Source organism: Lupinus angustifolius, chromosome LG16 (genome assembly GCF_001865875.1).
Source record: "Lupinus angustifolius cultivar Tanjil chromosome LG16, LupAngTanjil_v1.0, whole genome shotgun sequence".
Taxonomy (NCBI): Eukaryota; Viridiplantae; Streptophyta; class Magnoliopsida; order Fabales; family Fabaceae; genus Lupinus; species Lupinus angustifolius.
In genome coordinates this window covers 4,623,595-4,636,971 of record NC_032024.1, presented here as the reverse complement: position 1 = coordinate 4,636,971, position 13,377 = coordinate 4,623,595, and the positions used below count along the sequence as shown (strand labels likewise).

At 33.3% G+C, this 13,377-nt stretch overlaps 2 protein-coding genes across 3 annotated transcripts; one reads left to right on the top strand and one right to left on the bottom strand.

The window, feature by feature from the left end:
* On the bottom strand, positions 465-2,671 carry LOC109329734 (40S ribosomal protein S14). The gene is made up of 6 exons (XM_019563501.1): positions 2,535-2,671; positions 2,016-2,135; positions 1,880-1,925; positions 1,372-1,457; positions 990-1,119; positions 465-755 (listed from the first exon to the last, which is right to left on the bottom strand). Exons 1-6 carry the CDS (start codon positions 2,535-2,537, stop codon positions 688-690), a joined length of 453 nt encoding a protein of 150 aa, XP_019419046.1. The 5' UTR covers positions 2,538-2,671; the 3' UTR covers positions 465-687.
* On the top strand, positions 4,379-11,973 carry LOC109329733 (60S ribosomal protein L18a). Of its 2 annotated transcripts, XM_019563500.1 has the most exons (6): positions 4,379-4,670; positions 6,077-6,152; positions 7,389-7,503; positions 10,339-10,454; positions 10,561-10,624; positions 11,414-11,973. In XM_019563500.1, exons 1-6 carry the CDS (start codon positions 4,451-4,453, stop codon positions 11,753-11,755), a joined length of 933 nt encoding a protein of 310 aa, XP_019419045.1. In that variant the 5' UTR covers positions 4,379-4,450; the 3' UTR covers positions 11,756-11,973. The 2 variants fall into 2 exon arrangements, with proteins under 2 accessions (XP_019419045.1, XP_019419044.1); XM_019563499.1 differs by lacking the exons at positions 4,379-4,670; positions 6,077-6,152; positions 7,389-7,503 and adding an exon at positions 10,120-10,231 and having other exon boundaries at positions 11,414-11,948.

Below are 13,377 nucleotides of genomic sequence, written 5' to 3'. Positions count from 1 at the left end.
CTTACAACTTTAGTCAAATCAAATTTCATTCATTTTAGAAGGATAGATGGAAAATAATGGTTATTGGGTAAATTGTTGTACATCCCAAAAAAGAATGATGTGGAGTTGTTTGCCTTTGCAAAATGAGGAACATAAGATGTTTGGGAAATCAATTGATGAGTTGAGATTAGAGAATGAAAGATATTCGGGGCAAGGTTTGAAGCAGGAAGGGATCAAGACTCAGGACATGTTAGCAATTCCAAGTTATAAATTATGGAACCCAGGGTTTAATAATCAAAGTATATTCAATTAGACCTAATAAACCAACACTAATAAAACTAATTGGATTGCTTTGGTTTGGTCTTTTAATGTTAATTAATGTGGGCAAAGCCGAATGAAGATGTATTGCTTGTTTCACTTTCATGTTTCAGGTGTATAAACGATAAAGCATGTACTCAAGATTCTAGAGCATACTTCAGAAGTGTTTGTAAACTTGGCAAGATATAGAGCTATGAATCAGCATGCAAAACTTTCGAAGGTCTTGACTACAATATCTAAATGAACCCAAGTCATTCTTTGACAATTCCTTAAAGAAATCCAATAAATTTTCGATATAGAAATCCAAATTAACTTAAATTTCAAGATGCCACAGTTCTGTATGGCACAAAAGTGAAACATAGTAGAGCTCCAGCAATACATTGCAGAAGTTTAAAGCCTTCTACCCCTTCTACCACTCTTTCTACGAGTGCTATCTGAAGGAATGGGAGTCACATCCTCTGAAAAATCAAGATATAGGCTAATTAACACCACACCAATGAAATCAGATATAAAACAAAAAATGAGAAATACAATGAATTAATGAACAAAGGACTATCTCTCCACCCTAAACAATGAACACAATGGTTAATGATACTCAGACACATGCATAACACAACAATAAGATGAGGCATAAGACAATTGAGTAAGAGATAATGGTGAATTACTAAGGATTTTTTAACAAAGGTAATTACCAATACGGCCAATTTTCATTCCTGAACGAGCAAGAGCACGAAGAGCAGACTGAGCTCCAGGACCAGGTGTTTTTGTCTTATTCCCACCAGTAGCACGGAGCTTGATATGGAGAGCAGTTATGCCCAGTTCCTGGTCCAAAATACTTTGAATCAGTACATGCATTTTGACAATTTTGCAGAAACATGTACCTACTTTACCACAACATTTTTACAGGCCCATTTTTCTAGAACAAGGAATCAAGTCCTAATTTAAGAAAAAATACAATTGACATTGGCGAGAAAGATAGATAACTTCTATCTAATACAAAAAGAATAACACAGCATAGTTGTCATGAAAGTTAAAAAGATTAAAAAAAGAACTATGTCAAGGAAATCTTAAGACCTTGCATCTGGTAGCAACATCCTGTGCTGCAAGCATAGCAGCATATGGAGATGACTCATCTCTGTCGGCTTTAACCTTCATTCCACCTGAATGTAGAAAGAAAGTCACATAAGAATACAATAGCAGTAAACATAAGGATACCATAAAGTAAAATTTTATACTGCCAGTGATGGTCTTCTCTGTACTTTGTCATAAAAAAAAAGGCGAGCTCAGTTCACTCACTAAGCTCAAAACATTGCGGGTATTTTGGATACCACAGCTCATACATAAAAAAAACCACAAAGAGGTACAGACTGTAATGAGGGTAAGTTAAAAGGAACAAAATAATGTTGATATATTAACTTTTGAAAATAGCAAATCGGTATAAATTGCAAATGGGTTATAACTTATAAATATCTATTATAAAAAAAGCAATGAAACTGTTATAGAAGTGACTATGTGCTATTGACCAAATAACAATCTAATATTTATTTACAAGATCCTGCGATGTTAAGAAGAACACTCATACCAGTGATACGGACAAGAGTTTCCCTCCCGGACAAATCAGTCACATGCTGCAATCATACAAATAATTCAATTATGGCCCGACTTCAGACAATGCTATTCCAAATGAAGACAATGTAGAAAGCTTCGCATGTACTCACAATGAAAGTGTCGTTAAATGATGCAAATATGCGAGCCACGCCGAAAACATGTTCCCCATCTCTCACAGCTGGACCGAGAGTCACGGTTTCTTCCTTTGGTTCCCTAACCTTTCTTCTCGACTACAGTAGATAAAACAACATCCTATTAGAACTAAATCCACCTTCCAAATCCAAAATATAACCAAATTCTCAAAAAGGATTGTATTTACAAGATCATTCAATTGTAAAATGAAAAATAGCAATAGTGCATCTAAGCTAGAGTAATATACTTTAACCATTGGCTTATACATACAAAATAGCAATCAAATGAATAAGATCTTAACAAAAGGATATCAACTTTTTTTTAATTGACAAAAACAGCATATATTTAGTTCAATCAGAAACCAAATAAAACTTTAACCAGCCCAAATTATCAATCTAAAATCTGAAAAATTTAAAACCACGAAATTTATGGTTTAACAACAAAGGATGAAATATCAAAAGTAGATTGAACATATGCGGGAGGAGAACTATGCGTACCATGGTTACAATGCAGATCTAGGGTTTCAGAACTTGGTAACTAGATGAAGCTTCAACGACCCTTGCAAAGTGAAAATGGAGGCACGGTTGTTAACTTCGATTTTTATATATATTAGGGTTTTGTAAAAGAACCGGAATTTGCGATGAGCCCCCTCAACCTTTTACATTTTCGATTTTGGCACTTAAATCTTGATTTTGCAATTATTCAATAAGTCATACAACGGGTAAGCATCAGTCGGGTTGGTACAAATAAGTTTTATCTCTTACCCGGCCCTAAAAGTTGAATGTTGTTTAGAATATTTTTTGAATCCAAACATAGACCTGAAGTTAATCTCACCCTAAATATTATTGGGTCAGCCTATGAACTCAAACTCGACCCTAAACTTGATTAAATATAATATACATATCTTTTCGGTAAAATTTTCTCCATATTATATAGTATTATGAATATTTAATTTGACATATGAAATTATATGTGTATATATTATTAATCATATATATATAATGAAGAAATTATATAATTAATGATATTTTCGACAAAAAGGATATCATTAATCAATACATAATTGAAACATACAAACATGATGAGAGTAAGTAAGCATGAGATGAATCTGAGCCGAGTAATGTTTGTCCTATCCTCGACTCTAATATTGATATGATCTAAATTTTAAACTCAAACTCGACTCTAGATCCGATGAAATCTGACCCTATTTGAATTTGATCATAATCAAACCAAATTGGGTGAGCATATAGGGTCGGTTCATGTTCATCCCTAAGTTATATTACATCTCCTTATAATAAATATACTACATAATTTTTGTCGTGTGGTAACCTAATTTGAATATATAAGCATCCACCTTATCTCAATATCACTTAAAATTCATTTTAATTGGGTTTGACTTTGGAATTTTTTTGTTTTCAAATATTAAGTTCGAGGCCGTGATTGATAGAGGTGATATGATACTCGACCTAAATCTGATTTATATAATAAATGTCAAATTGTAGAATAATCTAAAATATAAGTGACGTATATATAAAACTAAATAGTGAGGATATTCATTAAATGATAAGAGACGTGTTTCCGTTTGTGTTGGTATGAGTTTGGAAATATCTAAAACCCGATGAGGCAAAAATGATAATCATGTTTCAACCTCACAGCATAAAACTCTACTTTCAACCTCACAGTATCTCAGGTTTAGATTAAATAAACAAAAACTCTACTTAATCTACCCCTTTATCATTTATATTTGTTCTCATTTGTACAAAATATTTTTTAGTATAATCAATTATATCTCCTTACCACATGAATTAATTTTGTTTTGGTGCGTTATTGTGCTACCAATAAATATTGCTTTCAAAAATTGAAATTTGTACTTTTAATCTATTTGGCGATCGAGTGAAGCTTTAACGATTTTCTTCCCAATATCTATGAGTCTCTTCATAATGTGCTAAAATCATCTCTAGTACCAAAATGTGAAGACTAAATTTGTTTTATTGTTAATAATAATTTCGATCTAGAAATATTTTAAAATCTATACTATTAATTTTTTAAAGTCCACATATCGCAATCTTACCTGAACCTTTAGTATTGAAGAAAATCTATTTTCCTTCGTAATTTTTTTAATACAACTAAATGTATTCTTTTACTATTTTTGACAAGAAATTAATCTTTTTCCGGATTCATGGTTATCTCTTCCAAGTGTATAGAAGGATTATGTAGATTCAACCTTCTTAAAATGAATAGAAGGATTTACTTACCACGCAAGCAAACAAGACATCTAATAATTAACTGGAATGAAAACTAAAAATAACATGATTGTTGCCCTGATAATAATAGGTATTCTCAAAAACCAGAAAAAGTGTGTCAAACTCGGAGATTGAAATCAATTCCAATCATTCTCCGACAACACACCACCATGGCCGACGACGCCAAAAACAGAGGAAGTTACGACGCCGATCACCACCATAACCAACCTTATTATGGCACCTTTCAAGGCGTCGCCAACTACTATCCTCCTCATAACCCACCGCCCCATTCCGTTGTTGGTTACCCTCAGCCAATTCCACCGTCGCAACAACCACCTGCGTCTTATGATGCCCCCCACTATTATTACCAAGGCTACAACGCTCTTCCAGGTACCCACTTTTCTTTATTTATTGTTGTCTGAGGGTGCGCCTTGGCGTTTGACTTGTAACCTGGAGGTCATAGTTGAAATCTAAGGATGCGTATATCTACTCTCCCGAGAATCTTGCGCAATGAGTCACTTATTTATTTATTATTGATTATTATTATTCATACATTTTAATTTAACATCACAGGTTCTGGGTTGTCTCCCGATTTTGATTTTTGTTTGTTTATTTATTTTGGGGTAGTTGATGATATTAACTCTGCTTTTAAATAACTGTGGCTAAATTGAATTGGATTTGTGTTTTATGGGATGTAGAATTTAGAGCTTTAACATTTTCGGAACCATATATTCTGTCCCAAAGTTTGTATCAGTCTATGTACACATTGTTTCTCATTGGTCAATAAAGCAAAACAAGAATTAATTATTAACTTTATATTTCTGACAAATGAAATTGAAAGGATACATGAAGTCATATACATCTTGAGACAGATGATGTGCTCCTAACATTTTCATACATGATGTGTTTGTTGTTTAGAGCAATGCTAGCAAGAGGCTTTTTTATGTGGGGTCTGCAGCTTTTCTGAAGAAGATGTTGAAAGTAGTGTGTTGTTAGTATTGCTTGTGGTCTTTATTTGATCCGAGGAAGGGTTGGTTACCAAACTGTTATTGGTTTCGTTCAGATTTGAACCATTGAGGCAGCACTTTATTTACCGATTGAAGTCATTGAACTACTGTTCGTTTTATTTAATATGATATAGAACTTAGATTCGAGGGTGAGCCCCGGCATAACACTAGGGCTATTGTCCAAGTTCTAATACCAGAAATGACATCTCCACTTGCAGTTGTAAGTTTGTGTAAATTTATCCTCTCCCGATCTCACCTGTCGGGAGTCTCAAGTATTGAGCCGCCCTTATAAAATGGGGTTGCTTTTACAGTCAATAAGTAATTAATAAATGCTTCCCTATATATTATCTTTTTTGCCATCTTGAATTATATAATCTTTTTTGCTCCCCAATAGGCTATTGGCCTTGCCCATTGCCCCCTCCCTTGTGGTGGTTGTTCTCGGGTTTTAGTTTCAGCTGTTTGGTCAAGGTGATAGCTCTTGAAGTGTGTTTTCGTAGAATGATATTTACTTTGCAAAATAGAAGAAAAATAGTATCTCTTTATTACTGCGAGACAGAGCAGTGGCTGATACAAAAATTTATACTAGCCAATGTTAACTAATAGATCTGGAATGCTGACATAGTGACATCACTTATATTAAAGGGATGTTAATTTCTAAAGTCATTACCTTACGAATAAGTTTCAGCCACTATTTCTTTCTGCATTTTGAAGTTTTGTATAAGATGCACACAAAAAACTGATTATTTTGATGATCTTTCTCTATTGACAACCTTTTTGATATTTTCCAAGTTTATGCTGTTGCTGATGGAAGGCCTCTAAGAGAACATCGTCTTGCTTGCTGTGGACTTGGTTTGGGTTGGCTCTTGTGAGTTTGCTTATACTGAAACTGTTTTTATCCTTTCTTTCTGCCTTTTTCATTCAGTTTTTTTTTAAATGCAAAGGATAATACATACACTTGTTGCACTATCACTTCCCGCAATATAACAGTGCAATTTCATTTTTGTTTTTGACTTGCTTTTGGAATGTGGTTGGTGTGTGATAAAATATAACATAACTTTTTTAGATTGATATCCCCAATAGCATATGCTAATTTAGTTGTAATTTGCTGCAAAGCCTTCGAATTTGATTTTACTTACTGTTATTTGGGAGCCGTCCTTGTTTCCACTATCCTAAATGGTTGTCAGTAAACCATCTTAACATGATGTCTTGCAATTTCTTTTAAACTTCTAGATTAATGGATGATCTGTTCTATTTGAGTATAATACTCGGTTTGTGGATGAGCTGTTCTATCTTTGTATATCCGCAAAAGTTTTTCTCTCTCCATCTAAGTGATCGATATTTACCCAGTCTTAGAAAAGCTGTTAATTAAACTCTACACTTCCCCTCCTAAAGGTGGATGTTTAGCAACCTGTGGTCCCATCATAGTAGGCCATTAGGCATGGCTTTGCAATTATCAATACTGTTTTTTCTATTCAAGGTGTCCTTTTTTTGTAATTTGATTTCAAATATGGAACTGTACTTATAGCTATGTTTAGGTCGTAGAATATGTTATTAATAAGATTTTTGAGATAAGTAAACTCGTACAGTCGAGTTTACGATTCGAGTTTACCAAGGCTCTATCAATTTACTTGAACTCTTGAGTATGAGAACCGTGATTAAGTGTAATGATTCACTTGACAATGGAATGTATGTTAAAAACAAACTGAAGTGCTAAAGTTTTAAGAAGTTTTGCTATCATCATGAAAGGGTTTTAGATTAATCAGATACAAGGAGGAATTTTTTAGTTACAACGAGCAAACAGATTTAAAAAGGCCAGATTAAAATTGGAGGCCCATGATTGTGAATCTTCTTAACTGCCACCAGCGAAGTCTCTAAAGTAAGGAGTGATGATACTGTTGGAGGTTTAATCCTTCGATAAACCACCTGTCCCCCTCCCCAACCCAAGTGTTTGCAGCTCCAATGTAGTAAAAGATAAAGGAATAACCAGATTTGAATGCTTGGACTGGGAATTAGGTTCAAAAATGAACTATTGTCTAACGATTGTTTTAAATTAATTTTCTGTGGTGATATTTGATGATCTCACTTTAATTTTTATTGCCAGGTTTTTGAGTGGTTTCATTCTTGGTGGCGTTCCCTGGTACATCGGAACTTTCATTCTACTATGCATACAAATGGATTACCGAGAAAAGCCTGGATTAATTGCATGCACAGTTGCTGTAAGTGTTTTTCACATATGTGTGATAGTTGTTGCACTTTCAATCTCTTAAGTATCCATTACATGTATTTATGCTCTGTCTTTTCATGATACTTAGCATTATATAGATGATTGGCTGCCAAAATTCCATTTGCTCATCTGTTGGGTATCATGTGGATCTTGCAAGTTGCAAACTTATAATCACTCATCTGAATGGAAAGTGAGGCTTAAAAACTTCAAAATTCTTCTACAAGTGACTCCAGTGGAATACTTATCCTGAGCATGTACTTTCTAATTAATCTAAAGTATTGGCTTTGTCAGTTATTCAACCGGGACAAGTTCTCACTTAGTAGTGTGAGATATATATTATATTGCATGTAGTGGTGACTATAAAAGAGGAACAGAATCATTCATTATAAAAACTATGTTAGATGTATTAGGCTGTTAAGTAGACCAGTATAAACAATTATGATATCCTAATATTTAAAAATGCTCCATGCATGTCTTGCTATGCTTAGAACTTCCTTGCTGCAACTTATTCATGAGTGAGCACAGAAATGGACCCTTGCTACTAGGGTGTCAAATTAGTTCTCTACAGCTATAATAAGTCGTTATTCTCCTTTTGGTCAACTAAGTTGAATGTTTAAATTGGGCAACCAAGAAAATTAATGACGCAAATTTGCAGATGAAGTTTAGCAAGGTTCGAGTTGGATAACCTCACTGTTTTTTTTGCCCTTTGTCCTAGGGGGTGAGCCTTAGTGGAAAGTTGCTTGTCTTGTGACCTAGAGCTAGAGGTCATGGGTTCAAATCCCAGAAATAACCTCTTTGCTTGGGAGGGTAAAGTTACGTACATCTATCCTCCCCATACTCTACTAAGTGAGACCCTCATGCACTGTGCCGCTTTTGTCCTAGGATTTTTACTAAAACAACGATGGCATAAATAAGTGATCTTATTTCTTGAGACAATTCATTTCTGATGTTTGGTGCAATATTGAGCTGTTTGAGGGTACAATCTAATTGGTAGTATGTTTGTTGACTTCTAATATTCATGAGCTAGTTTGGTTGGAATTTTACTAAAACACTCATTTCATGAAAAAAAAACTAAAATGCAGCTTTTAGGAGAAGCCGAATTTTTCAGTCTCTCACAAAAACTTATGTTTAAAAAGTAGATTCAATATTTTTTAAAGCCTAAGCAAACAGTGCTCTGGCTGGCAGAGTAAGTTGTGCTTTATTTTATTGTATGCAATTATGAGCATTAATCAAACCCAGAAAGTTTCTTTTTGTTGTTCTGAATATTTTAAATCCACTAAAGTACTTTGTCAAAAGCATAGTTTGTATGTCCTTATTTTTCTTCTATTGATTAAATCTGAAGGGTTTTATTTTGCCATGCTCACTTTGATTATGTACTTGAATTTACAGTCCTTCATTGCTGCGATAGCTGTTACCTTTGGTGTCACACAACAAGATCATGATTGGTTAAGTTTTACTTGAAGCACAAATATTAGTTTTACATTTTGTCATGTACAATCTTGTGGAGCCTTTCTTCTTGTAATTCACACATTGGAACTCATGGAAAGCTACAATTTCACAATTGGCTGTGGTTATTGTAAATTGTCATTCAATTGCATTTTCTGCATGTTAGCAGAAGTTGACAAAGTTTGGAAACAAATAAGAGAAAATCTATTCTTTACTAAATTTCCAGGGCAATGCAAATTGCCAAGTTTATTGAAGAACATGTTTGGGTTGAATGGAATGAGTTTTGATGTAATAATGAGATAAAATAGAAGAGTAGCAATGAAATTGAATTGGGTGGAATAGGTTTTTGTATTTTTTGGGTAAAAGGCAGGTATTTTATATGGATTGATGGAAAATGTGTTCTTATGAATTAGAAATAGAAGTTTTCTAATACTTTGACATGGGGATTCATATAATAAAGTATCATCCTTTCAAGAAAATAACATAGTATTATCAATATTTAAACACCAATAATTTTTAAATAATGAACAATAAATTTTGGTCTTCTTTTGGGAAATTGGTGGATCATATGAATTGTGTTGTACATCTAGTATAGCCCTAAGAAGACATAATCCCATTAGGATATTTACAGAAAACAAAGATTTGCTTTATCTAAAATTATTTGTGCATTATTACAACAAGTAGAAATAGTTTTGAGAAAACAATAAATTTGAAAAATAAAATATATAGAATAGGAGAAGAAAAATTAAACATGTGTTAGGAATAAATAGAATACTAAAATCGATTTTTTGAAGTTAAGCTACTTTCACAAAATATCTTAAAAAACATTCTTTTTTATTTTAAAGTAACATTTTCTGCCTCTATATATATATATATATATATATGTAAATCACATGTTCTTTTAGGGAAATATAACGAGTTCAACATTTATACATTATCAATATATATATATATGATAGATGATATATTGACAATGCAATAAACATCTTATATTGTCGTTTCATTTATATTAAAACATTAATTTTAATATTTACATGATTTGCATTTGTCTCTACTTCAAAAAAATGTCATAAAAAAAATTGGAGTATAGGTTTGGGCTTTGAAATGACCCGGCCCAGAATGAAGAAGCCCAATTGCTAACGCAATTAGGGTTTCGTCTTACAAGATATATAACGAAAACCAAACACCTTCATTCGTTCTTCGCACAGCAACAAACCCAAAGAGAGAGTGTGAGCGTGTGAGTGTTCTCTCATTCCGAAATGGTTACATTCAAGGTAAAACAACTCATATTCCTTCAATTTCTTCTGTTATAGATTTCATTTTCTCCATTTTTTTATTTCAATTTCTGTGATGTAATGATGATTTCGCTTTTTGATTGCAGTATCACCAATACCAGGTTGTCGGTAGGGCTCTCCCTACTGAATCAGACCAGCACCCTAAGATTTACCGCATGAAGCTTTGGGCCACCAACGAGGTTCGCGCTAAGTCTAAGTTCTGGTAATTGCTCTTTCCTAAGTTTCTGTTTTTTGTTTTTAGATCTTTTTGATTTTTATAAAATGGTTTATATTTTGTGTGTTTGAATTGTTTTATTGTTTTTGATTAGGTACTTTTTGAGGAAGCTGAAGAAGGTTAAGAAGAGCAATGGTCAGGTCCTTGCTATCAATGAGGTAAAATCTCACTTAGTTTTTATTTTATTTGCTTTGATATTTTGATTTGATCCGAATGAAATGTTTTAATGGATTAATTACTGTGGTGTAATGTTATGTTTGTCAAAATGTAGGATTTGATATTTTTGTCTAATTGTGCAGAGTTATTTTACTGTTTGTTCATGTCATAGAAATGTCTCTTCACTGGTCCTCTGTTGATAATGCTTGATTGCTTGCAATGAATATTGAGGGGCATATATAGTTACTGCCAAGAGTTCTTGTTTGTAGTAACAGTATAAAAACATTAATGTTTTACCACTTGTCATCAATCTGTAGTGCTCAAGCATTGCATATTTTTTGTGCATTATTTTACTGACTTCGGGTCGCCTCAGTTTAAGATTAAAAGCTTGTTTTATTGTATAATGCATATAACTTTTGGTTGGCATAATGATAAAGTTGTTACTTAATGACCACGAGGTTACATATTCAAATACTGGAAATAACCTCTCCCGTTGCTGCGGTAAGGCTGCATACTTCTCTTCCTAGAACACACTAAATGGGAGCCTTGTGAACAGGGCCACCCTTTTTATAACTTCCGCTTGTCCATATTAGTGTTTGAGCCATGTTTAGCAACATGCATCCCTGTTACTCTTTAAATGGACTTGTAATTATTTAAAAGTACTTGGAACTATATCCAATTGCAATTGCTATGGGTTTGTAGTGAACATTTGATTTTTTAGGGTTTATGATTATCAGAATGAATTGTTGCATTTATATAATTTTATTAATGTGAGGTATCTAATTTCACAGATTTTCGAGAAGAACCCAACTAAGATTAAGAACTATGGAATTTGGTTGAGGTATCAGAGTAGGACTGGCTACCACAACATGTACAAGGAGTACCGTGACACCACTCTAAATGGTGCAGTGGAGGCTATGTACAATGAGATGGCTTCCCGCCATCGTGTCCGGTTCCCTTGCATTCAAATTATCAAGACTGCAACCATCGCGGCCAAGCTTTGCAAAAGAGAGAGCACCAAGCAATTCCATAACTCCAAAATCAAGTTCCCATTGGTGTACAAGAAGATTAGGCCACCAACAAGGAAGCTGAAGACCACATACAAGGCAAAGAAACCCAACTTGTTTATGTAAGGTGGTTGCTGAATTAGTTACCATTACTAGAGTATCTCTATCAGCCTGTTTTGGTAGAAATATTTCTTTTGCCTCCTGATATTGTTTTGAGGATTTTAGACCATTGTGGTTGCGTTTGAATGTTTGTTTCTGTTGGATATGCTATTGACATTTTTTTATAATCGAGTAGAATGGATGAAATTTATATTCCTGTCAATTTAGAGTCAATTGCTTGAAACTTATAGTTATAGTAATGATTCTGTCCCAGCTTTGCTATGCGGGCTTATAATAAAAGTGTAATGCTATTGCCCCAACAATTAAGCAGCAAATCCTTTTTTATGTCAGTTGTGGTGAAATTCTTGTAGTTTACCCATTTAAACCATCAAGTTTTTTCCCCGGTGTAAAACATAGATTACCTACCAACCTCTTCAATAAACCGTAGAAGCACTATCCAATACAAGTTTTACTAACAAAGACTAGGAACAACATCAAAAATACAAGATCATATATTCAAATCTAAAAATCTTGTTTTTCTAGCTCATTAGCAACACTATTACCTTCCTGGAAGATGTGGTTGCAAAAATCACTTGTTGGAAAGTAGACATAAGAGTGTGGATTTGGGTCACCTACATCTCTGAAGGATGGTGGCTGGGACAGACTGTGCCTAGCAGCTGAACACTACACACTGAATCTGTCTCAACACAATCCTTTTGAAAGCCTCAGTTAGAATCCCTCAGTTCATCCTGAACCATTGAACACAAGCATAAACGATTAGCATAAGAAAAAAGAAATCATTTTGATCTTCAAAAAATGAGTGGCATTTTCGTTTGTAGCCTAGTATTGAAGACACCAATATTTGCTGTCATAATTCTTATGTTTATGTGTTTGAATGATTTTTCTTATGTGAGACATGAAGGAACATAATTATATACATATATGAGATGAATTTATTTATTCCAAGAGTAAGTTATAAAAATTTATTCCACATCTTAGTTATCTATTCTATGAAAATCTAATGATTAGTCATCTATTCTATGAAAATCTAATGATTCATTTGATTTAAATTAATTAGTAGATCTGTTTTATATTCTCTAAATTAGAGACAATGCTAGTTGGTTAGAAAATCATCTGATGAATGCCCAACTACAAATTTATTTGGCAATAGAAATCTAGTTTGAATGGAAATCATAGGAAATAGAACTAAAAAAATAAAGTACAAACCCTGTGCAGATGTACCAATTACAATTTCTACTATAAAAAGCATAAATAAATCAAGAGCAATCTGGTATTAAAAGATCAAATTAAACACTTTCTGGTATACATGCTAAACATATTATTTCCTTATACTGATTAGATTAATTTTTTTGGACACTTCACCTTGCAATTCCAATATAGCTTAATACATCTATAATACATAACCAACTTCCTCCCATGACAAAAGACAAACTTGTCCAATAACACCCTTTCACGACATTGAAACACCTTAATGAAGCTTACAATAATAATAATGTAAACTCAAGAACAACATATTAGTAGATTTGTTGCAAAAGTGGAATATTTGCATCCCATTTCATGGACACAAAATATCCTATTTTTGTATCATCCTATGAAAGAGTCATACACATAATAATAGATGTCAATTT